The sequence below is a fragment of the Rhinoraja longicauda genome, chromosome 33 (assembly GCF_053455715.1).
Source record: "Rhinoraja longicauda isolate Sanriku21f chromosome 33, sRhiLon1.1, whole genome shotgun sequence".
Taxonomy (NCBI): domain Eukaryota; kingdom Metazoa; phylum Chordata; class Chondrichthyes; order Rajiformes; family Arhynchobatidae; genus Rhinoraja; species Rhinoraja longicauda.
This window is the reverse complement of record NC_135985.1, coordinates 19,108,726-19,130,563: the sequence shown is the minus strand read 5'-3', so window position 1 is coordinate 19,130,563 and position 21,838 is coordinate 19,108,726. Positions and strand designations below refer to the sequence as shown.

Sequence of the window (21,838 nt, the reverse complement as noted above, 5' to 3'; positions counted from 1 at the left end):
GACAGCGCGAGTATACGGGATGATTGCCGGTTGGCGCGGACTCGGCGGGCCAATGGGCCTGTTTCCGTGCTATCACTAAAGTCGAAAATCAAAGGAACACTGCAGGTCACCTCTTGCACTACCTTGGTCTTGTTTACTAGTTGTGTATTTTTCTACTAGTGTCTTTTATTTTGCACAATCTTTTCCTTTTCACTGTCTTGTAGAATTTGTGTGCGATTGTCGTTTTTGTGTTGCCCAAGTCTGTGTGTTTGCAATGCTGCTGTAAGTAAGTTTCCCATTGTACCGGTACCTCACCAGACTGCATACAACAATAAACTCAACCTGGTTTGACTTGACTTCCCAATTTTCCCTTCTGTCGTTCTGCCCCGCCATCAATCAGCACATTATTCCTTGTGTCAATTTCAAAGGTCTGGCTTGTTACTTGTCCAATGTTCTTAGTTCTGGTTTGTGGTCCTTATCATCAGAATAACTGGAAACAGCTGCCAGCCACAGTAACACCAAGTATCAGAGAATTGAACATTTTGGTTCCCAAAACGAAGAGCAAGTGGTTTGGCGTCCACTGTTGGCAAGATGTCCAGCTCAATCGCAAAGAGGTTGCAAAGAAAGTCTTTCAGGGGGTCCATCGGATGCAGTATGAATAGTGCTTGGTTATGAACAGTACTGGCAGCTAAAGGCATGCGTTTATGCAGTGCTTTGCACACCCCTATCAGAACATCTCGGTGCTTTATAGTCTATGAAATACTTTACAACTGTGACTACACTTTGGTGTAGTACAGAGCAGTCAATTTGCACAGAGCATACTGCTAAATCACTGCTTGTGAACGACCAGTTAATCGACTTTATTAATGATCAATAAAAGATAAATGTTAACCAGCACATCTTGGCTTAAACTCTTGTGACACAGCTTTGGAATTGTTTGCATCCACCTGTGAGAGCTGGCAAGATCTCAGTTGACGGTCTCTTCCAGAAGGCAGCACCACTGGCAAGGCAGCATTTCCCTTGTGCTGGCCTCCTAGATGGGACTTGAACCCACAACCTTCGGATCCCAATGGAAATAGCTGCCAACCAAGCCATGGACGTCAACGGGTCAAAGGCTCTGCTTTAAGGTGTCGAGTGTTAAGGATTCAGTTCCCAAATATCAGCGATCAAGATGGGAAATGGACCAAGTTGTTCTGGATGGGAAATGAAAAGGGTATTGCAAAGAGCACTTGAAACATCACGGCACAGAAGGCAGTGGGCCAAGTGTCATAGAGATGTACAGCATGGAAACAGGCCTTTCTGCCCAACTTGTCCAGAAGGCAGGAGAATGGAGTTGAGAGAGAAAGATAGATCAGCCATGAATGAATGGCAGAGCACAATTGATGGGCTGAATGGCCTAATTCTGCTCCTGTGCCTTATGAACATGTGATCTTATGCCATTTGTCAGTAAGAGTATACAGGTGGTTGCTAGCTTACGGCAGGGTTCTGTTCCTGAGGACTGATTGTAACGCGGACAGTTCACAAGTCAGCAACCAGCGGCAAACTGAGTTCCCACATGGCATACAATGCCTGTATTCCCACGGCAACCGACAGTTCCCCTCACCAGTCTCCCAAACCCCCGCTCGTACCTGCGTACAGGCTGCACATACGTCCGGTGATCGTAAACTGGGGAGGACCTGAATTGGGGATGGCAACGCAGTTCAGCTTTGGAAAGGCTGTGAGATGGTGGGTTCGGCCTATCCCTCTGTGTATATAAGATGATGGTTGTTGAAGGAACAGGAACACTGTGGAGTGTGTGATTGTGTCGGTTGACAGGGCTTACAGACTCCCCATTGTTTAATGGGTGGAAACTTCATCTCTTCAGAGGGAGCCAAGTACCAGAACAATGGCAGAGGGAGATGAGTGTAAATACTGATCTTATATCTGAGGAGGGTGCGATCTAGGGACTACAAGAGGAGATGGTGAGTCGGTGGTGACCCAAAGTAATTGTCCTGCGCTATTTCAATGACCAGACTCCATCAAAACGATAACAGGCAGCCTTGGAAGCCTATCCTCCCTAGTCAAACCGCATGTCAAAAACCTTGGCGTGATATTTGACTCTGCGTTAAAGTTTGACAAGCAAGTCAACGCTGTGGTAAAATCCAGCTTCTTCCAGCTTCGTACCATAGCTAAAATCAAACCGTTCCTCCAATGTGACGACATTGAAAAAAATCATTCACGCATTCATTTCCTCCCGCCTAGACTACTGCAACTCCCTATACACTGGGATCAGCCAATCATCCCTGTCCCGCCTGCAATTGGTCCAAAACGCCGCAGCGAGACTCCTGACGGGCACCCGTAAAAGGGACCACATCACCCCGATTCTGGCCTCTCTCCACTGGCTCCCAGTACGGTACAGAATCAACTTCAAGCTCCTCCTATTCACATACAAAGCCCTAAACGGGCTTGCCCCCCCCCCCCCCCCCCATATCAAAAATCTTCTAACCCACCACTCTATCTCCAGGTCCCTCAGGTCGGCCGATTTGGGGCTACTCATTAGCTCAGGGGTGACCGCGCTTTTGCGGTTGCAGCTCCTAGACTGTGGAACAGCATCCCTCTCCCCATCAGAACTGCCCCCTCCATCGACTCCTTTAAGTCCAGGCTCAAAACCTATTTCTACTCCCTAGCGTTTGAGGCCCTCTGAGGGGGCGCTGTGAACTGTTTATGTATGTGCTGTTATGTTTGTGTGCTATTGTATGTTCGTTTCTTAGTACCTGAACTGATGTACAGCAATTTGGTCAACGTGGGTTGTTTTAAAATGTGCTATACAAATAAAAGTGACTTGACTTGACTGGACTAAATGTGTCGGAAGGAACTGCAGATGCTGGTTTAAACCGAAGAAAGACACAAAAATCTGGAGTATCTCAACAGGTCAGGCAGCATCTCTGGAGAAAATGAATAGGTGACGTTTCGGGTTGAGACCCTTCTTCAGACAGAGAGTCAGGGAAAGGGAAATAGACGGCGAGAGAGAGAGATATAGGACAAATGAATGAAAGATACGCAAAAAGTAATGATGACCAAAGAAAGGTGGAGCCACAATGGTCCATTGTAGGCTGTGCGAGATGATAACGAGTTATACAGTTAGTGAAATTCAAGCAGCCGACAGTGAAACCAGTACGACAACTAGGTTAGGGGAGGGACGGAGAGAGAGAGGGGATGCAAGAGTTACTTAAAGTTGAAGAAATCAATACTCATGCAGCCGGTTTGTAAGCTGCCCAAGTGAGGTGCTGTTAACTAGATTCTTTGCAGTGTCACGGATTCAGTTTCCAATAATGAGAAGCTCAGGCAAACATTACCTCGCGTATTCTATTCCTTTGATGAGCCTCCTTCACTCTATAAGTAATCTCCCCTCTTTCAGAATCCTCCATGTCTGGGAATAGCTGTCAGTGAATTATTGTGCTCAGGTTGCATAGGGATTTGGAGCACCAGGTTTTAAAATTCAGTTTCCCCATTGACATCTGTGTTTCAAGTTATTGGGGGATAAATTTCTACAACAGCAAAAGAGCTCATAGAACTCAGAATTTGATCCCAACCAGTTGCCAAAGAGTCTTTAGACTTGGGGCAACCTTCCATTTCCAGTCAACATCCTGCCATTGGTATCCCTGCCTATGTGCTGCCATTATCCCATTCCCTGCCCAGCCTGGATCCCAGCTTATGCCTGACTTACATCTCGAACACTGTCTAGTTTTATGCTTGGCAAGAGATTGTCCGATCAGTTCATGTGCTGGCCCCATAGCAGAAGCGTCCATGTTGCGGGGCTGGAAGCTGGAAGTGTCCTGTGCTAATTCTGCTACCACCATCGTCTCCTGTACAAGTGAGCCTCCCACTGATTGTCGCCAGAAGTTTGCGCCCTTTTCAGGACAGGCGATGACAGTGATGTAACATTTGAATGATTGGCACGAAAGAAGAATAATATAAGAAAATAACTGCAGATGCTGGTACTAATCGAAGGTATTTATTCACAAAATGCTGGAGTAACTCAGCAGGTCAGGCAGCATCTCAGGAGAGAAGGAATGGGCGACGTTTCGGGTCGAGACCCTTCTTCAGACTGATGTCAGGGGGGCGGGACAAAGGAAGGTTATAGGCGGAGACAGGAAGACAGTGGGAGATCTGGGAATGGGGAGGGGAAGAGAGGGACAGAGGAACTATCTAAAGTTGGAGAAGTCGATGTTCATACCACGAAAGAAGAAGTTCCTGTACTTGTGAGTCGTTCTCAACGGTGATAAAGAACTGTTCTGAATGGTGAATACTAATTGTGTGCCTCTTGCATCCAACAGTTCCATGTGACTCGTTCAACATTGACACAAAGTGGCCAAGAATCATCAAGGGGTCCGCGGAAGCACAGTTTGGATATACCGTGCAACAACACGAAGCCAACGGACAGAAGTGGTAAGAACAGTAACATCTTTCAGCTGATTCTCGAAGTCTACTATGAGTTCTTGAGCACTGTGGATTATCAGGTTATGCAGGACAGCACAGTGGTGCAGCTGCTATCTGACTTAGCCAAGGACACGGGCTCGATCCTGACCTCAGGTGCTGCCTGTGTGGAGTCCACAAGTTCCCCCTCTTACTGCGTGGGTTTCCGCTGGGTGCTCCGGTTTCCACACCCCAAAGGTGTGCGGGTTTGAAGGTTAATTGTTCCTAGTAAGTCGAGAGTGGATTAGAAAGTGGGATAACATGGAAATAGTGTGAACTGTTGATCAATGGTCGGCCTGGACAGTTCACAGTGTTCCTGTTCCTTCAACAACCATCATCTTATATACCAGAGGGATAGGCTGAACCCACCATCTCACTGCCTTTCCAAAGCTGAACTGCGTTGCCATTCCCAATTCAGGTCCGCCCCAGTTTACGATCACCGGACGTATGTGCAGCCTGTATATAGGTACAAGCGGGGGTTTGGGAGACTGGTGAGCGGAATTGTCGGTTGCCGTGGGAATCTCTAATCTTAAAATACGGGGAATTCCACTGATTGGAAATGGTGTTAACTTGGTTTGGCAGGCCGCAACTGAAGGTAGCTTCGTTAGAAGGCTTCCTTTCTGGAATAAGTGGAGAAATGTTGAATCTTGAATGTTTGGCAGGTTCCAATTCCCTTGTTTTTGACCATTGACGAAGATGAGTTTCTTTGTTCTTTTCCAGTGCTAGAAAGTCATTCCTTGTATCAGAGATGCCAGTGATAATAGCAGGGGAGAATAATTCTACCTCACAAAGCAGTGGTTAGCTTCTGACATGCGGAGGCAGGGGACAATGCATGGGCAAAACCCGCCAGTCTCCCACCTCTAGAGACTGGGTCAAATTGAGCATGGACACTTGTTGTGTATCACCTGTGTCTGCTGGGCATAAACGTTAGCTAACCAACAGAAAACGGACCCAGTTAGAGAGAGGAAACCATCTCCCGGGGTGAAAGGCCACTTGCCTTTTGCACTGCAATCCCCTCCCCAATGCACTAATATAATAATGGTGTTTGGTATCGCTTAATATTATTGCCATGTGTACTGAGATAGAGTGAAAATCATTCATTGGCATGCTATCCGGGCAATCTGATGACACATAAGTACAATTACACCATACATGAGTACAACAGAAAAAGGAAATTGTGTAAAATGTAGCGTTACAGCAACAGAGAAAGCGCAGATTTAAAAAAAGTGTAAGGGGTGTCTTGGAAGATCGTGAACATATGCTTAGCACATGAGAGGTCCCCCGGTTAACTACATCCTCTTTCTCCCTCTTCATTTTGTTCCTCTCTCCCCTTTATTCTTTCTTTCCAAATGGATAGCCTCGTATTTTCCGACATTATATTCCATCTGCCAAATCCTTGGCATTTATTTAATGTGTCTATATCCCTTTGCAAGCTGAAGGGCCCGTTTCTGCGCTGTATTTCTAAACTACAGGAAAGATTGAAAAGACTAAGCTTGTATTCACTGGAGTTTAGAAGGATGAGAGGGGATCTTATAGAGACGTATAAAATTATAATAGGACTGGACTGATAGCAATGGAGATGAAGCTGTTGTTGAATCTGGTGGTACATACTTTCGAGCTGTGTCTCTTCTGCCTGATGGGAGAGGGTAGAAGAGTGAATGGGTGCGAGTGGTCCTTGCTAAAGTTAGTTGCTTTCCTAAGACAGCATGGAGTGTAGATGGAATCATTCATGTTGGGGGGGGGGGGGGGGTTGCATGATGGGCTAGCCAGTGTCCATAACTCTGCAATTTCATGCGGTCTTGGGCAGAGCAGATGATTGTATTTTTGGAAGGGATGTGGGAATTAGGAAAGAGTCGGGCTTGTGGACAGAGGCTGAATCGAATACTGTTGTCCGTATGAATATCGCCTGCTGCCAATGTCCTGAGATGGCGCAAAGATTGTAGAGCAAAAGGTAATTGTGCTACGATGGTGGAGTAGCTAGACATTGATGATTTACTTTGCAGGTGATGTTTAGATAGAACAGAGGAAAATCTGCCTTGTATGCAGACATGCTGGGCCACACTTTCTCCTTAGCAGGATGTGTAGAAAGGGTCTTGAGTAGTTCTCACCAATGCCATCCCACTCTTTATACACCCAAGATAACCTTCCTCTCCACTAATGATTTACAAACATCCATTTTGTTGCCTCTCATACATTGTTACTTTGGATGCCGTGTGTCTGAACGGGAAAATGACTCGCCCCAAGACTACAAGCTCTCAACCACTGTCAGGTACAAAGATAAGCCCCATTTGTGCATCACTTTAGGATCGTGACTCACAGCTTGAATGGGAACCAAGTATGAACTCTTGCGCTGGCCTCGGCTAACAAAAATGCGATGAATTCCTCAAGTTTCTTTGCCGGTCTCGCCATGGGACTGCGTTTGACAACTGCCTTTGGCAGTGTCAGGCATGTGCAAGGTGATAAACAGCTGATTAAGTGCGGCAAGGTTTAGCCAAAATGCAGAAGCTGCTTCTTTGGCAATGGCGCCTAACCCGAGAATCCAACAGAATGTGGAATGAGAAAATGCAGCTTGTCTCATCAGAGGTTAATGTGTCCAACAGACCTACTGTGTGGCCATGGATTCAGCCAGTTTAGAGAGAGAGAAGGTGAGAAAAACACCCATAAATTAAAGCCTTGTATTTTATTCCTGGCTGATTCCCAAAGGTATGCGTTGGGTTTTCAGTTAGAAGGCCAGTGTTTCAAATCCCCTCTGCTACCTACAGTTCCCACTGATTTATCAACCTTAAATAGGCCCCTCGTACCAGCTGGCAAACTGCTAGCATCATTGTTAACTGAAAGGATTTGCATTTAGATAAATCTTTTTCACAATATTCTCACAAGTGCTTTGCAGCTAGTAAAGTAGTTTTGAAGTGTGGTAGCCTTACTAATATCACATCAATCTCCCTGCGACAGGCTCTTACAAACAGCAAGTAATTATTATCAGGTTAAAATAAAGTCACAAAGTGCTGGAGGAACTCAGCGAGTCAGGCAGCATCTCTGGAGAACATGGATAGGTAACGTTTCAGGTCGGTTGAGGCTTTTGTTTTTTTTCAAACTAGCATCTGCAGTTCCTAGTTTCTTTACAATGATCAGGTCTTCTGGTTCAATAGCTTCAAATGAAGGATGAATTTCTGGCTGGAAAACATGTGGAAGCCCCTTGCCCATCTGATAGGAGACATAAGGCCTTGGAACTTCTCAGGATAGTCAGCATGGCACTGGAGTGCCAGGCCCGATGTCAACATTTTAGTCTCTGGATGGCGTTGTTAGGGTTGCCAACTTTCTAACTCCCAAATAAGGGACAAAAGGTGACGTCACCACCCACGCCCCACGTGACCTCACCCAGCCAGCGGCCACGTGCTCCCGCTCCACCAATGACGGCCGCCCGGGCCGGGAGGCGGGTCACCATGCAACCTCCATTAGGCGAACACACGCTCCTCATCAAACTGGAGCCAGCTGTAAATAGAAAATCTTTGGATTTTCTTAAAATTAAATCCAAATCCATCCATCGTTGATTGATGGACCCAATGTATAGATACGTGATAAGGGAATAACGTTTAGTGCAAGGCAAAGCCAGCAAAGTCCGATCAAGGATAGTCCGAGGGTCATCAAAGAGGTAGACAGTAGTACAGCACTGCTCTCTGGTTGTGGTAGGATGATTCAGTTGCCTGGTAACAGCTGGGAAGAAACTGTACCTCTTAATGTGCTGCCTTCATTCAATAGTTCAATGGTTCTTTATTATCACACGTACCAATATACAGTGAAAATCCTTTTTTAGCATACAGATCATTGATTATTGCCATGCCTAAGTATAATCCCCGATTAAATACAGAATATACAGAAACATCCCACTGAGTCCATATACAAGAGTTACCTGGTTTTGGTGCCATTTTCAAAATCCATGCAGCAGCCGACCATAGAGGCCCATTGCAGCCGCTGCCTCCAGTTGGATTGTCCAGCGAACGGTCATCCCTCTCCCCGCCCGGCCACCTTCAGCCTTCATGCAGCCCACCTCGATGGCGTCGAATATAAGACCCCTGGTTCTGCTTAACGGCCTTTTGTTTCGTAGCGTTTGCCAACATCGCCGACCGTCCGTACGGGATGTTGCCGAACACGGTTAGACAACCTCTCCGGTTCCGGATCCTCGGGGATGAGCGGGTTCGGGGGCCTCTCTCCCCAGGTGGGGTTCCAGTTCTGCGCTGGGCGCGCCAGGCTGGTTGCCGGGGTACAGCCACGACCCACGGCCAGCAGCGAGCTTTCACCGTGCCCGGCCCATTGCGAGCTCGCACGGCACAGGAATAGTAAATAAAATTCAAGTAATTAACAGTTCAACGAAAAAGTATGTCAAATATATAACGCAGAAACAGGCCATTTAGCCTAATTAGTCTGCATCTGTACAAGTACCGCACAAGCTTTGTGTTCACATATTTTCACAACAGATCATGCTCCAAAATAGCTGAAGGTTCAGCAGTGGTTTAGTTGCATTCCTGGCGCGATTAAGTAATTGGCTTTACTTTCAAGTGACCAGACTTTGAAGGAAGGCTGAGAAAGAAAACCTTAAATCAGTTCTAAAGTAAATGAGCTTGAGACCCTGCCTTGCAGGTGGGCTGATGTTATCAGCTAAGGCCCAAACATGAGTGGGACCCAGAGGTTAATCTCACCACATGCACTTCACATCAATACAATACAATACAATACAATATATCTTTATTGTCATTGTACCCAGGGGTACAACGAGATTGGGAATGCGCCTCCCATACGATGCAATAATTTAGGTAATTTAGACAGCAGCAACCCAACGAAACGAAATAGTTGTAACAGTTTGCACTTATGTGGTGCATTGTATGCAATAAAACATTCCAAAACACTTTACAGGAAAGCTTATGAAAGGGAAATTTAGATTGAGACCATAGGAAATAATCGCAGCGATGGTAGAAATCTTGGCTAAAGGGGTATATCTTACGAATGGGGCAAAGCAGAAGTGGTGGGTTTAACTGGAGGACAGAGGGATAGAAGGTTGCAGGGCTGGAGGCATTAGTGTTGGCTGGACACCATCATTACAAAGTGGACAGTGGGCAATTCAGAGGATTTTGCAAACGAGGATGTTACCCTGATCGCTTGTGGTCTATCACCACCAGGCAACATTCTGTACGGGGTCGTATGGAAAGCCTTCCAATGTCCACAATCAAAATCAGCGAGGAAAATACCCCATGACCTAGAAATCTAAGGAGATTCATTTTCTTGCATCACAGAACAGTACAGCACAGGAACTATGGCCCACAATGTTTGTGCTAAACATGATGTTAAGTTAAACTGATCTCATCTGCCTGTACATGATCCACATCCCTCTATTCCCTGCACTTCCATGCGCCTGTCAAAAAGCCTCTTAAACGCCACTATCGTATCTGCCCCCACCACCACCCCTGGCAATGCCTTCCAGGCCTCCACTACTCTCTGTATAAACTAAACTTGCCCCGCATCTCCGTTCAACTATCCATCTCTCACTTTATAGCGATGCCATCTAGGATTAGACATTTCCACCTCGGGTGAAACAGGTTCCGACACTCGACCTTATCTATGCCTCATTATCGATGGAGTCCCAGTAGAAGGAATATTGAGGAAGGGAAACACAAAGAGGCGAATGGAGGAAAGAAGCAAATGCAGTGAGTGTTAATTCAGATTTTGAAACACAAAGTGCTAAAGCAACTCAACAGGTCAGGCAGCATCCCTGGAGAAAAGGAACAGGTGATGTTGTGGGTTGGAACCCTTCTTCAGACAGGCCCGACCTGAAACATAACCTTTTCTCCAAAGATGCAGCCTGACCCATTGAGTTGCTACAGCACTTTGTGTCTATCTTCAGTATAAACCAGCATCTGCAGTTCCTTCCGTAACACTGGGTGGCGCCGTCAGCGATGGCAGCCTCGCCAACGGTCTGCCTGTCTTTTCGTCTTTTTTTGTTATTTTTAGTGTGTTTTAAAAGTATGTGCTAATGTTCTCTGGTTTGGTTTATGTGGGGGGTGGGGAGGGGGTCGGGGGTCGGGGGGTGGTGGGATCTTTTTTTCAATCTCTTACCTTGCTGGAGATGCCATTATTTTCCGGATCGTATCTTCGGTCGCTCTGCGGCCTAACATCGTGGAGCTGGCGGCCTTGCTCGAGACTGACTCTGAGCCCCACCGCGGGGCTGTGGACTTACCATCGGAGCCTGCGATCCCTTGCCTGGGATCGACGCTCCATCGGATTCACTATCGAGGAGTTCGCAGTCTTGGGTAGAGGCTGATGTCGGGAAGCTCCAAAGCCGCAAGGGGTTCGACCAGCCCCGACCCGGGGTCCGATCGCTCGGTGCGGGGAGCTGAGATCCCCCCTGATGCAGGGGCTTGATCGCCTCGACGCGGAGGGCTCGACTGCCGGTTACAGGAGCCAAGATCATCCCATCAGAGGAAGGCTCGAGGCCCCAGAACGCAGGAGAACAAAGAAGGGAAGAGATTTAACTTTCTTTCACCTTCCATCACAGTGAGGAATGTGGAGGAGTCTCTGTGATGGATGGTTATGTTAAAATGTGTTTTGTGTGTCTTGTTGCTTTTTATTGGTATGACTGCATGGCAAATCAAATTCCTCATATGTTGCAAAACATACTTGGCTATTAAAGTGTGATTATGATTATGATTACTCTAGTTTTGATTCATTCAACGATCGCCATCCCAGTGAAAGAGTCTTCTAAACATATAAAATTATTAAGAGATTGGAAAGGCTAGATGCAGGAAAAAAGTTCCCGATGTTGGGGGAGTCCAGAACCAGGGGTCACAGTTTAAGAATAAGGGGTAGGCCATTTAGGACTGAGACAAGGAAAAACTTTTTTACCCAGGGAGTTGTGAATCTGTGGAATTGTCTGCCACAGAAGGCAGTGGAGGACAATTCACTAGAGTTGGATATAGCTCTTAGGGCTAACGGAATCAAGGGATATGGGGAGAAAGCAGGAACGGGGTACTGATTTTGGATGATCAGCCATGATCATATCGAATAGTGGTGCTGGCTTGAAGGGCCAAATGGCCTACTCCTGCACCTATTTTCTATGTTTCTATGTTTCTAAACCTTTTCATTCAGATCTTTAACAATGCGATTCCTATTTACTCGGTGAAGCTCATTAAAAGGATTGTGTTATGTTATGCAAGACATTTCCCTTGAAATAATTCACCTGGTGCCAGGTGTGTAGGAAGAAAACTGCAGATGCTGGTTTAAATTGAAGGTAGACACAAAATGCTGGATAACTCAGCGGGTCAGGCAGCATCTCGGGACAGAAGGAATGGGTGACGTTTCGGGTCGAGACCCTTCTTCAGACTTCGTCGAAGTCTGAAGAAGGGTCTCGACCCGAAACGTCACCCATTCCTTCTCTCCTGAGATGCTGCCTGACCCGCTGAGTTACTCCAGCATTTTGTGTCTACCTTTACCTGGTGCCAGTATGGGAAGGTTCCTCTGTGAAGTGAGGAACTTGCTTTGTTAATGAGGAGCTCAGTGCTTCCGCTTTAGTGCTTTGCTGTGTTCTGATAATAATTGAGGAAGAATCATTGTTGGAAGGAGACTTTGCGAGCTGTCGGCCGGTACAATAAATCAAATAAAACATCTGCCGCTCTGAGCCTGAACTAAAAATTAGTGAAATGTTTCTCGGCCCATTAGGAGAGCCAGCTCTAAAAGATATACCAAGTATTTATTCCTCATAGTGCAGGCTGCAAAAACAATCAATGGAAATACATCTTCAACCTGTGAGTAATGGCATAAGAAAATAACTGCAGATGCTGGTGCAAATCGAAGGTATTTATTTCACAAAATGCTGGAGTAACTCAGCAGGTCAGGCAGCATCTCAGGAGAGAAGGAATGGGCGACGTTTCGGGTCTGAAGAAGGGTCTCGACCCGAAACGTCACCCATTCCTTCTCTCCTGAGATGCTCCCTGACCTGCCGAGTTACTCCAGCATTTTGTGAGTAATGGCAGCCATTTGGAGTCATTTCCATCTTGATATTAAATGAGAATCTGTTTGATCCTCCCCCATTTCCTCAGAGCCAGCACCAAAGGGTGAATTCCTCCCCCATGAAGCTCATAGTTCCTCACGGAAGCAAGGAACTCGAAAACCTGACCTGAGTCGCTGCCTCATATCGCCAAGACAGTGGTTCGATCCTGACCTCGGCCGCTGTTTGTGTGGAGTCTGCACATTTTCCCTATGAGTGCGTGGGTCTCCTCCTCCTCCGGAGGCTCCGATTTCTTCCGACATCCCAAAAAAGGAGCAGGCCTTTAGATTAATTGTCCTCTGTAAAATGCTCCTGGTGGGTAAGGAGTGTCCTCGAACGTGGGCTAACATCGAACTGGTGTGAACGGGTGATCGATAGTCAGCGTGGAAATAGTGAACCAAATGACCCGTTTCCACGCTGTATATTTGCCTATCTATGTCCTCCAGCTGTACTGGCTGACCCACTGAGTTATACCAGGACTTTATGTTCTATGCAAGATTCCAGCATCTGCAGTTCCTGGTGCCTTGAACTGAAGAATTGAGCCTAGTCATTCCTGAATAATCCTGCTTTTTTCTAAGATGCACAAACGAATAAGATTATCCCGTTTATGATCCCAAGAAAATAATGAAAAGACAACTTTGAATGGCTTCTGGTACAGATACAAAGATTAATCCTGGTTAATGTATGTTTTGGAAAGAAGATTGTCCCTTAATTATCAAGAATGAGCAACCTGACCTTGAGAGATTAAATTGATACACTTGACTGCCAACTGGGCCAACTCTATCTCTTTGCTCATAAGAGCTATCTAAACTTGCCAATTCTACCCGCCAAAGTGTTTTATTTTAAATGGAGCCCTGTTCTGTCAGACAACACTGGGTCCGTGAGTTCTCTTGCATCAGAAAATCAGTGCACAGGAAACTCCGCAAATGGTCACCAACGTTTTGCTTTTGCCAAGAGTACAGAGCCACTACTTAATCCAGCAAGCTGGAAGGCAGCTCCTCAGCCAGTGAAAGGCAAGGAACTGGCGAGGGGAAGAAATGTCTTGGTTGAAATCGTTAAGGAGGAAGCAGGAAGATTTGGTGCTCTTGGGGTGGATGGAGGAGTAATGGGACAGGAGTAATGGGACAGAGTTCATGGGCGTCACAGCGGTGCAGCATTACAGTGGCTGCCTAACGGCGCCAGAGACCTGGGTTTGATCCTGACCTCAGGTGCTGCCTGTATGGAGTTTGTAGGTTCTCCCCGTGACCGCGTGGGTTTTCCTCGGGTGCTCCGGTTTCCTCCCACATGCCAAAGACGTGCAGGTTTGTAGGTTAATTGGCTTCTGTGATGTGTAAGTTGTCACTAGTGTGTAGGATAGTGCTATTTTACGGGGATCGCTGGCCAGCGTGGACTTAGTGTGCCGAAGGGCTTGTTTCCAGGCAGTATCTCTAAAGTCTAAAGGTTAACAAAACAAGCTGTTTCTGCTGAGGATTCCCAGAGAAAGGAGTGGAATGAATTGAAGTGGGATCACGTGGGAGGGAAGTGAACGGTGTTATGGAAAGGTGGGTTCTATTGCTAACACAGAGGTTATCCACTGGATCATTTGAGATCTTGGTCATTTCTCCCAACCCATTAATCTTTGGTCCATGATCCTTTTGTCACACTCCACCCTTATTATACCAAACCCCTGGCTGGTTTCATGTTCTCTGCGTTATAATGAGTATTTTAATGCTGCCTGAAATTGCCACCATTCAATAATAGCACAGAAATGTTGTTGTGTCAGGTTATGACAAATAAGAGGCCAATGGAAGAGAATTGGGCAACATCTGCTTTTGATTTAGAAGAGGGAAGTTATACTGCCAACTGCTCAGTGTTGAACAGTTGTGCCTCCATAAGTGTTAGCGTGACTATTTTAACAGCACATCGAGCCTCCTTATCATCTAATTATACCAGCAGCTGTGGGAGTTAGCACAGTGAAGCAGCTGATAGAAGATCTTCCTCACGGCGCCTCAGACTGGGTTCGATCCTGACCTTGGGTGCAATCTGTGTGGAGTTTGCACGTTCTCCCCGTGACCATGTGGGTTTCCTGCCACATACCCCAAAACATGGCGGTTTGTAGGTTAACTATCCTCTGTAAATTTCTCCTAGTGTGTAGGGAGTGGATGAGAAACTGGGATAACACAGCTCTGGTGCGAATTTGAGATCAATGGGCGTCATGGACTTGGTGGGCTGAAGAGGCTGTTTCCTTACTGTATCTCTAAACTAAACTAAACTAAACTAATGGCTACTATTGTGTATGAAGGAGCTGTAGATGCTGGTTTACACCAAAGATAGATGTAAAAAGCTGGAGTAACTCAGCTGGTCAGGCAGAATCTCTGGAGAAAAGGAATAGGTGACGTTTCGGGTCGAGACCCTTCTTCCAGTCTGAAAAGGGTCTCGACCCGAAACGTCATCTATTCCTTTTCTCAAGAGATGCTGCCTGACCCGTTGATTTACTCAATCATTTTGTGCCTATCTTTAATGTCTACTATTGTGTGGCTGTCGTTCAGCAAATGAATTGATTTGTTGTCAGGCCCTTCAAGATGCCCTGCTGATGTGGACAAATGCAATAAAAATAGAGAACCCTCTTCTGGAGGAGCGCAAGAGTTAAAAAAAAACCTGAAACCCAACGTGTGGATTCCTCATCAGACAGTAGCCAGATGAGGTGATGACTGAAGTAGCTGAAGTTCGAACCTTCCTTCCTGAGTTCAGAGAGTCTCCGATCATTAGGCCGATGTGTAGTGTTGGAGTTTGCTGCCAAGACTCGAGCGAAGGCTCGCTTCAAACAGACTGTTATTGTTTTAAATACAGACTAACAATGGCCATGAGATTAATGCAATTTAATCCTGGTAGCCCCCCTCCCCCCTCCATTACAGTGCCAGGCTCCCAGCCAGGATACTGACAATGTGATCTCTCTGGAATTTGGTCGTTTAATTCGAGATTTCATTTGTTTTTCTACTTTTTTACTTGCTTGCGAGATTCCAGTCATGGAATATATATGAAAAAATATTATATTTTTACCAATTTTTTAATTTTTTAATTAATATTAAAATATGTTGTATAAGAAAATAACTGCAGATGCTGGTACAAATCGATTTATTCACAAAATGCTGGAGTAACTCAGCGGGTCAGGCAGCATCTCGGCTTCCATTCCTTCTCTCCCGAGATGCTGCCTGACCTGCTGAGTTAACCATATAACAATAACCATATAACAACTACAGCACGGAAACAGGCCCGTTCGGCCCTTCCAGTCCACGCCGACCACTCTCCCTGACCTAGTCTCATCTACCTGCACTCAGACCATAACCCTCTAATCCCCTCTTATCCATATACCTATCCAATTTACTCTTAAATAATAAAATCGAGCCAGCCTCCACCACTTCCACCGGAAGCCCATTCCATACAGCCACCACCCTCTGAGTAAAGAAGTTACCCCTCATGTTACCCCTAAACTTTTGTCCCTCAATTCTGAAGCTATGTCCCCTTGTTGGAATCTTCCCCACTCTCAAAGGGAAAAGCCTACCCACGTCAACTCTGTCCGTCCCTCTCAAAATTTTAAAAACCTCTATCAAGTCCCCCCTCAACCTTCTACGCTCCAAAGAATAAAGACCCAACCTGTTCAACCTCTCTCTGTAGCTTAAGTGCTGAAACCCAGGCAACATTCTAGTAAATCTCCTCTGTACCCTCTCCATTTTGTCGACATCTTTCCTATAATTTGGCGACCAGAACTGCACACCATACTCCAGATTCGGCCTCACCAATGCCCTGTACAATTTTAACATTACATCCCAACTTCTATACTCGATGCTCTGATTTATAAAGGCAAGCATACCAAATGCCTTCTTCACCACCCTATCCACATGAGATTCCACCTTCAGGGAACAATGCACAGTTATTCCCAGATCCCTCTGTTCCACTGCATTCCTCAATTCCCTACCATTTACCCTGTACGTCCTATTTTGATTTGTCCTACCAAAATTACTCCAGCATTTTAAAATACATTTTAAAATATGTTTGTTGCCTTTCCTTTTGCTAATCTAAACAGTCTAGCCTTTTTACAGAAGGAGCAATCCCTGCAGAACAATGGCAAGAACTCTTTCCAGCTCTCTTCCAAAATAGGGCGTTGATGCCATTAAGAATGGGGCAGAGGATTATAAGTGCTCTCCCCATCTGGCACGCAGTTCAAACAAGTTTACTTCCGGTCGAAAGAAACTGAATTAAAATTCTGCTCGAATGAAAAACATTATGAATAATGCAATCAAGTGAACTTAATTTCACCCCCTCAAGGAAGAGGAACTGACCAAAATAATATCCTTGTGTGTCTCTTGACAATAGACAATAGACAATAGGTGCAGGAGTAGGCCATTCGGCCCTTCGAGCCAGCACCGCCATTCAATGTGATCATGGCTGATCATGGCTGAGCTTCTAGCATTGCGTCCTTTCTCGTGTTATGAAGCCATTTTGACCAAAGGTTCCCATGTCTTTATCCTCCACTTGGCTGGGCCAGTTCGAGGAAGTACACTGACTTGGTAATCCCATGTTATCCCCTCACAACGTGTGGACCAGGTTCTGGTCTGATGCTCCCACTGTTGAAAAACCAAGCTACAGAACGTTCATTGTAACACTGAAGATGGACACAAAATGCTGGAGTAACTCAGCGGGTCAGGCAGCATCTCTGGAGGAGAAGAATAGGTGACGTTTCGGGTGGGAACCCTACTTCAGACACACCATCTTGAATCAAATGATAGACAAGCACAACAGGGAGTGCAAAGAGAAAAATACCAGAGTGCAGCAAACAGTGTTAGAGCGTTTTAGCGCTCAAGTTACAGTGCAGAAAGTGCAGATTTAAAAAAAGTGCAAGGGCTGTAATGAGGTGGGTTGGAAGACCAGGCCTCAATCCTTAGCTCATGAGAGGTATGTTCAGTAGTGTGGCCTCAGTCAAGTCAAGTCAAGTCAATTTTATTTGTATAGCACATTTAAAAACAACCCACGTTGACCAAAGTGCTGTATATCTGATTAGGTACAAAGGAAAAAAAAATGAAACATACAGTAGCACGCAAACATAACAGCACATACAAAACAGTTCACAGCGCCTCCTCAATGAGCCTCAAACGCTAGGGAGTAGAAATAGGTTTTGAGCCTGGACTTAAAGGAGTCGATGGAGGGGGCAGTTCTGATGGGGAGAGGGATGCTGTTCCACAGTCTAGGAGCTGCAACCGCAAAAGCGCGGTCACCCCTGAGCTTAAGCCTAGACCGCGGGATAGTGAGTAGCCCCAAGTCGGCCGACCTGAGGGACCTGGAGTTAGAGAGGTGGGTTAGAAGATTTTTGATGTATGGGGGGGAATGTCCATTTAGGGCTTTATATGTGAATAGGAGGAGCTTGAAGTTGATTCTGTACCATACAGGGAGCCAGTGGAGAGAGGCCAGAATCGGCGTGATGTGGTCCCTTTTACGGGTACCCGTCAGGAGTCTCGCTGCGGCGTTTTGGACCAGTTGCAGGCGGGACAGGGATGATTGGCTGATCCCAGTGTATAGGGAGTTGCAGTAGTCTAGGCGGGAGGAAATGAAAGCGTGAATGATTTTTTCAGTGTCGTCGAATTGGAGGAAAGGTTTGATTTTAGCTATGGTTCGAAGTTGGAAGAAGCTGGCTTTTACCACAGCGTTGACTTGCTTGTCAAATTTTAATGCAGAGTCAAATATCACGCCGAGATTTTTGACATGCGGTTTGACTAGGCAGGATAGGCTTCCAAGACTGCCTGTTATCGATTTGATGGAGTCGAGGGGGCCGAATAGGATGACCTCAGACTTGCTCTCATTTAATTGGAGGAAGTTCTGTGCCATCCAATATTTTATGTCCTCAAGGCAGTGTAAGAGGCTGTTTAAAGTTGACTGGTTGTTGGGTTTCAGGGGGAGGTAAAGCTGAGTGTCATCGGCATAGCAGTGGAAAGAAATGGCGTGCCTTTGAATGATTTGGCCAAGGGGGAGCATGTATAGAGAGAAGAGAATGGGGCCTAGGATGGAGCCTTGTGGAACTCCGCAGGAGAGGCTAGCTGGAGCAGAGGAATAACTGCCTATGTTGATGGCGAAACTCCTATCTTTGAGGTAGGAAGCAAACCAGCTCAGGGCAGTGCCATCAATGCCAACCGCGTACCGGAGACGGTCAATAAGGATGGTGTGGTCCACTGTATCGAATGCTGCGCTGAGGTCGAGAAGGAGCAGGATTGCACAGTCGCCGGTGTCGATGGCGAGAAGCAGGTCGTTGTGTACCTTCAACAAGGCAGACTCTGTGCTGTGGTGGGCTCTGAAACCTGACTGGAAACTTTCCAGGATGGTGTTTTGGTGTAGGTAGGGCACTAATTGGTTTAGAATTGCCTTTTCAAGGACAGTGGTGAAGAAACCTCTGACTGAGCCAGGTTGTCAACTCCTGCCCTGACCTGACACAGCTCGGATGGATTGAAGCAAATCGTTATTCCGCCCAGGATGTCCTCATCTGGCTGTCAACCTTTTACGTGTAGTTTTGACTTGTAGATTTTTTTGTTCTCACACTTCCCTAGCCTGTGTCTTATTTGCAGAGTTTTGCTTGATCTTAACATCATTGAGCGCTCCCATAAATAAATGCTCTACAAGGAGGACCACGTTTATTCGACACCAGTGATACATTCAGGCCTCAGCTGGAACTCTTGTGCTTCATTCTGGATTTTCCTCGCAAAACCTTCCCAATTTCCCGCCACTTTTTCCTCTGGTGAGATGCACCAAGGCTTTGATGACCAGCTCTAACGGTCCCTGAATCAAATTTTGTTTGTAGCGCTCACCATTAAAGGGAACTACATTCGTACAAATTATTGCTGCAGCATTTCAGCGTGGGCGTGCACACTGCTTGCCTTGCCTTTCAAATGCTGGGAACACTCAGCGGGTCAGGCAGCCTCTGTGGAGCAAGAAACAGTTAATATTTCAGTTTACAAACTCTTCCTCAGAAACCAAGAAACATAGAAAATAGGTGTAGGAGGAGGCCATTTGGCCCTTCGAGCCAGCACCGCCATTCATTGTGGTCATGGCTGATCATCTACAATCAGTAACCTGTGCCTGCCTTCTCCCCATACCCCTTGATTCCGCTAGCCCCCAGAGCTCGATCTAACTCTCTTTTAAATTCATCCAGTGAATTGGCCTCCACTGCCTTCTGTGGCAGAGAATTCCACAAATTCACAGCTCTCTGGGTGAAAAAGTTTTTTCCTCACCTCAGTTTTAAATGGCCTCCCCTTTATTCTTAGATTGCGGCCCCTGGTTCTGGACTCAGAGAGAGAGATTTTATTTTTCTCTTTCCGAGTTCTGATAGTGTTGAGCCTCTCTCTCTTCCTCTCTCTACAATGGTTGCCTGAGCTGCTGAATGTTTCCAGCATTTTCTCTTCTTGCTTCCGATTTCTGCAAACTGCAGTCTGTTTCGTTTTTGTTTGCTTTCCAACACCTCTGCCTTTTTGCGATCCCAAAGGGATCTGCAGCTGCCTTTGCCCCGAACCCCCTCGTAGCCCACCAATTCCGCACCCCAGTCCCGCAAGGAACACCGTGCCAACGGAACAAGAAAGAATTTGAGAGAGGGAACCTCCCTCCCCCCCTACCGGACATCTTGGCCGAGAGTCTCCTGACTTGTGGAAGCCCAATTGCAAGTGTCAGTCAAGATTGGGGCTTAATCTTGGGCCTGCTTCTTGGCAGCGTTAGTTCTGCTTACAACTTGCCAAAGCTTATCATTCATTCAATCTGATCCTTTGGGATGTCATCGCCGTTCTGCAGTCAACAGCATACTTTACATTCTGCTGTGGTGTTGCCTCTCCAACGACCCCTGCACTGTGCAGCAAGCATTATTCCCAGTAATCAGCCCCTGGCTCGCGTCACTGTTTCAGGCACTAGTGTACGTTTTCAAGTTAGCTGCTCTTTGTTTGAGGCTACTGCAGAAATAGTTTTGCCAGCTGGGTCTGCCAACTTGGCTGATTCGGCGACCTGAAACATTTGTTGCTACCACAAGGTTTTTAAATAGACTGGAGCGCGTTGATCCTTGCCCGCCACCTCCCTGCCACCCGGTCGCTGGGATGTCACGCCCTTCTCCAGCCACGTAGCACGGGCTCCTTCATTTCTAATCCTGTCCAACCCTCGGCCTGCAAAGGTTGTGGGATTCCGGGCTGGTTTGGAGTGTCTGTGGGTACAATCCACACATACATAACAAACGTCGCCCACGAACGCTGTGCACGCAACAAAATGAGGAGAGGCTCTATTTTTCCACAGCACATTTCATGACCTTTGGATATCGCAACTTTTTAACACCCGACCATTTTAGCGTGGTCACTATTGATTGATTCCCCCCCCGATGGGGGAGCTTGATCGCCCCGATGAGGAAGGCCCGGGAGTAAGATCGTCCCGTCAATGGAAGGTTAGAGGCCCCCGACCGCTGGAGGACAAAGAAGGGAGTGATTCAACTTTTTTTCGCCTTCCCTCACAGTGAGGAATGTGGAGGAGTCATGGTGGTGGATGTTCATGTTAAAATGTACTTTGTGTGTTCTGTTGCTTTTTATTTGTCTGACTGTATGGCAAATGAAATTCCTCGTACGTTGCAAAACATACTTGGCTAATAAAGTATGATTATGATTGAGATTGTGATTGTGAAAGATACAGCACAGCATCAGGCTCTTTGCCCCAGCGAGACCTCACCGCCACCAATCACCCATTCATGCTAGTTCTATGTTATCCCACTTTCTCATCCGCTCCCTGCACACGAGGGGAAATATACGGAGGGCCAATTAACCTGCAAACCCGCACGTCTTCGAGGCGGTGGAGGAACCTGGAGCACCCAGAGGAAACCCACACAGTCACAGGGAGAAGGTGCAAACTCCACACAGACAGCACACCAAGTCAGGATCGAACCCGGGAGTCTGGCGCCGTGAGGCAGCAGGTCTACCAGCTGTGCCACTGCGCCACTGATTATAATGCAGAAGATGGGGCTGCCAGTTTGTTGAGCAAGCTTCCACAGGCAGCAATGAGATTCAGTGTTGGGGACACTAACGACTGCAGTCGCTGGAATGTGGAGCAAAAGACAAACTGCTGGAGGAGTCCGAGACAAAAGGAACTGCATATCCTGGATTCTTGACCAAAGCACAAAGCGCTGGAGGAACTCAGCGGGTCAGGCAGCATCTGTGGAGGGATTGGATCGACGATGATTCGGGACCCTTCTTCAGACTTGGGAAAGAGTTTGGGATGCGTGTGGTACAAGGACTGTTCGACGTGATCAACAAAAAGGTAGGCCCAGCTGGAGCCCATTCGAGTGCCCACGGCTGCACCTCGGACTTGGAGAAAGTGAGAGGAGTC

The 21,838-nt window shown here is 46.7% G+C and overlaps 1 protein-coding gene across 1 annotated transcript in view; it reads left to right on the top strand.

The window, feature by feature from the left end:
• LOC144609069 (integrin alpha-11-like) overlaps positions 1 to 21,838 on the top strand; it is a 159,898-nt gene that overhangs the window by 19,957 nt on the left and 118,103 nt on the right. Inside the window, exon 2 of the mRNA XM_078427415.1 lies at positions 4,296 to 4,407. Within this exon, the coding sequence (XP_078283541.1) occupies positions 4,296 to 4,407 (112 nt within the window). The remainder of the gene's footprint in view (positions 1 to 4,295; positions 4,408 to 21,838) is intronic.